Raw genomic sequence first — 4,071 nt, 5'->3', positions numbered from 1 at the left:
CTTTACTGTGTTAGATGTAATCGAAGGCATTGGGGAGAATGCTAGGGTAGGGGTGCTGCGTGCTATTGGTGTGGCAAATACAACCATATATCTTGAGATTGTTATGGACCACCGAACAACGCACTCACTCCTAATCAGAACAGGGGGAACAATCACGCTTCTTGTGGTAGCCATGCACGTGTTTATACACTTACCCCTACTGAAGTAGATATTGCTAGAGGCGTGGTAGCAGGTAACGTGTTTATGTTTTAAGGCAAATAATAGTTTTATTTTATACTGGGATAACGTAGTTATTCATATCTATGGAATATGTTTAAAATTGTTGAATGAGGTTAGTTATGTACTACCGGAGTTAAGTAAAATGATCGGTTAACAAATTTTGAGGAAGAAATTTTTATAAGGGGGGGAGAATGTAGACCTGAACCCAATAAATAAAGGAAAATAAATAAAAGAAAAGGAAAGAAGGAAATCGGTTTGGCACAGGACTAAACCATCGACGGTTTTAGGGCGTCTTAGAAAAATCGTTGACAATTACAACTATCGAGAGCAATTTAAGTGTCAAACCGTTGACGATTTCATAAAACCCAGAAAAATAGTCAACGGTTTCTTGCGGGCCAGCTTCTCTATAAATAGAAGTGAGCTCATTTTTTTTAGGAAAAATACGTTTCTTCTCTCTCTCTCTCCTAGGTATCTTTCTCTCTTCATAGGCTTCTCGGGATCCGCTCTCATCTCCGATCGTCTCTCTTATCTCCGATCGTCTCTCTCTCCATTCTGGCTTGTCAGCTCAGTTCCCGCGGCGGTTTCGAAGAGCTAGGGTTTTCGTATTCCCGATCGTTATAAGCAAATTTTTAGGAACAGGTAAGGGGGAAAAATTATGCCAGCTTTTTATTAAATTTGAACTAATTAAATTAGAGTTTATGATACTAGAAAAGTTATACTAGTTGTATTTCAAAATCCAACCGATTGAAGTTGAGTATGGGTACGAGGATTATTATATATAAGTTTAATTTGGAATCAATGGAACTATTTAATATTGAGGATGTGGATATAGGAACATCATATGGTATTTTCTAAATGTAATATACGTATGAAATCGATGGTTTTGGTGGTTATAACCATATTTTGGGAAAACTAAAGTGAGTAGGGTTGATCATCTCCGTTTTCCTGTAAACTATATATTTTGAGTTAAATTAAAATGACAGAGTTGATCATACCCTGGGTTTCATTAAAGTATATTGAGTATTATATGATATATGTTCTTCGGTTAAATTATTAGGGTAGGATATAACATTCAAATCGTGTGGCATGAGATTAATTCTTCATAATGAACCGATTGTGATTACTGTGGTGGATAAACTTATATGTTTGAGTGATTTGTTTTGTGTGGTTATTCGTATATTTCACAATATATACGTTGGTAGACCTAAGGAGTTCATTATATTGTCCTTGATATAAATCGCGATATAACGTTGGTAGGAATTAGAAGTTCGTTATATTGTTATTTATATAAAGGGGGTAAAACGTTGGCAGTGAATGAGGAGGTCGTTTTACTAATTTACCGTGAATAGGTTATTGTGAAAGTGTAACAGCTATCTGTTGTGAAGTACATGTTGAGAACGATGGGGAGGGATGCTCAGTACGTAGAGGGAATGATGGGGAGGGATGCCCTGAGAACCATGAGAAGTGAAGTACTTGTGCATTATTCTTTGTGGGTGTGAGTACTTGTATGTGAATAATATGTATTGTGATTGTAAATGTGATGTGGTATTACATATAATACGTGTATGTAGTTACTCGTGTTATAATTGATGATGTATGTGTGAGTACAGTTCATGAGTGTCCTTATAGTTGTAGTTGATTAACAAACAATTATATTTTGTATACACCAAAACTCATGTTAGCCACACACTGGTAATAATTTATTTCGTTTTACTGAGAAATGTCTCACCCCATATTACAACTCATTTTTCATGACCTTCTGGTGATCGAACTTAGCTAGTTCCAGGGCAAGGTTGGATAGTTTAGAATAGTGTGAGTTGTTGTAAGAACTTGAAGTATTTGAGTTTATGTTATTTTAAAATTCCTTGTTATGTAATATGGTTGAATGGATACATCTTTTTTGATATATAGTATAGAACTTTAGTATTTTTATTGAGGATGTTTAATTATTTACCGCTGCTTGGATGATATTTATGATATCAGAGATATGTGAATGGAACACATAACACTCCGGGCTCCACTCTCAGGTTCGAAGCGTTACATGTTTCATAGAAAATAATCCAAAATGAACTGAAAGCCCCAAATGGAAGTGCATTACGTAAACAATGCTGTAAGAAACATGCATGTGCCATTTAAACCAAACCGACTTTTGAAAAGTCGTCTTGGTTACTTTAATATATTTGTTTTTTAGATTTTCATGTTCTATCTTGCTGTCTTGTCCGCTGCCGGTGCCAATGCATTGAACCGACTTTTCAAAAGTCAATTCTCATTTTTTCAATTTTTTAAAAAATTTTTGCCCTGATTGCTGCACAATTTTATTATTATTATTATTATTATTATTATTATTATTATAACAAATCAGTTTTTAAAAAGTCATTTATGTAATATTTGCTTACATATTTGTGTTTTTTTCTCTTTTTTTTTTCTTAATAATTACGTAAAAACTCCAGAGAAGTCTGCGCATGGTCAACGCGCTCTCCCGTTGAGTCCGGTACGACTCAACGATGTCGTAGGAGAACAACCTCATCCAACAGCCGGCAGGACACGCCAAATTTGAAGTTCCCGAACAGATCGACTCAGCGTCCCAATCCACATGTAGAGCGTGACCCAATCAAACGACTCCTTGATCACGCTCGGCGCTCTCATTGGCCAGCTGTCCCCCGTGTCCACTACTCGCTGTCACTAACACAATTTCTCTCCTCCGCTCGTCCACGCTCACGCGTTCAGTCTAAATAAAGCAATGTAAAAAGTTTAGAAACCACGTTCCTCTTTCTCTCTCTTTTCTTTCCATCTTCCTTCTCGAAGCCCAATAAATATATTCCCATGCATCTTCCAACCCTTCTACATTAATTAAGCACTTCTTCTTTAATTTAATCAACATGGACTTCACTCCTCCTCCTTCGCCGCCGTCGTCGTCCTCTTTGCGTACTCTGGAAATCACCGTGATATCCGGCGAGGGCCTGCGCCTCGGCGGCCGGAGAAAGGCCAAGAATGCCTTCGTCACGATCCGAACGGACCATTACAACAGCCGGACGACAAGGGTCGATCCCGAAGGCGGCAGCCACCCCTCGTGGAACGAGAAACTGGTGGTGGATTTGCCGGTTCACTCCAGGTTCGTGACCGTGGCGGTGCAGTGCCGGGCCGGGTCGGGCACCCGACCAGTGGGGACGGCGCTGATTCCTGCAACGGACTTCTTTGGGGGATACACGCCGGAGAACTACCTGCATTTCTTGAGTTATCGGTTGAGGGACCCCACCGGCGTTCGGAATGGGATTATTAATATTTCGGTGAGAGTGAAAGCGGCGCCGGAGGTTGGTGGCGTATCTTCGTGGACGGAATTATCGCGGCCGTACAGGGTGGAGGGAAGCTTGGCGTGCGGGAAGGATTCTTGGGGGGCGGTGACTGGAGTCCCGGTTTGGTGTTGATCATATATATATATATATATAACTTTTTCAAGTTGTAGGAGAAAGTGTTGTTTCATTTATTTATTTATTTGTCTTCCATGTAGTTAAAAAAAAATCAATCAAAATTAATGTAAATGCCTATAAAATTTTTATATATTAAAAATGTGACATTTGATAAAATAATAAGAGAGTTGGTGACTCCCAACATCAAATTTGTGTACATATACTGATAGAATGTATTAGAATGGAATGAAATTCAATTTATTAGTTGATTTTGTCCTACTCAGCATTCAAATTTTTATTACATCCTATTTCTATAGAATTACATTCGGCAAATCAAATATATGTATAACTAGAGATACATTAAATCGTTCTTAACATTAAAAGTTTTATACTATTTCATATCTTGAAGATTTGTCATCTTCTATTTATTATTCAAATATTTTAA

General features: G+C 37.9%; 1 protein-coding gene across 1 annotated transcript; it reads left to right on the top strand.

Moving 5' to 3' along the window:
- The first annotated feature begins 2,985 nt into the window (after window positions 1-2,985).
- On the top strand, window positions 2,986-3,835 carry LOC131166161 (BON1-associated protein 2-like). The gene has a single exon (XM_058124476.1). It carries the CDS (start codon window positions 3,099-3,101, stop codon window positions 3,642-3,644), a length of 546 nt encoding a protein of 181 aa, XP_057980459.1. The 5' UTR covers window positions 2,986-3,098; the 3' UTR covers window positions 3,645-3,835.
- Window positions 3,836-4,071: the final 236 nt, after the last annotated feature.

Source organism: Malania oleifera, chromosome 10 (assembly GCF_029873635.1).
Source record: "Malania oleifera isolate guangnan ecotype guangnan chromosome 10, ASM2987363v1, whole genome shotgun sequence".
NCBI lineage: Eukaryota > Viridiplantae > Streptophyta > Magnoliopsida > Santalales > Ximeniaceae > Malania > Malania oleifera.
This window is presented reverse-complemented; position numbering and strand designations above follow the sequence as displayed.

What these genes read in the sequence shown, in the direction of transcription:
- LOC131166161 (XM_058124476.1), top strand. Translation starts at nt 3,099, where the DNA reads ATGGACTTCACTCCTCCTCCTTCGCCGCCGTCGTCGTCCTCTTTGCGT.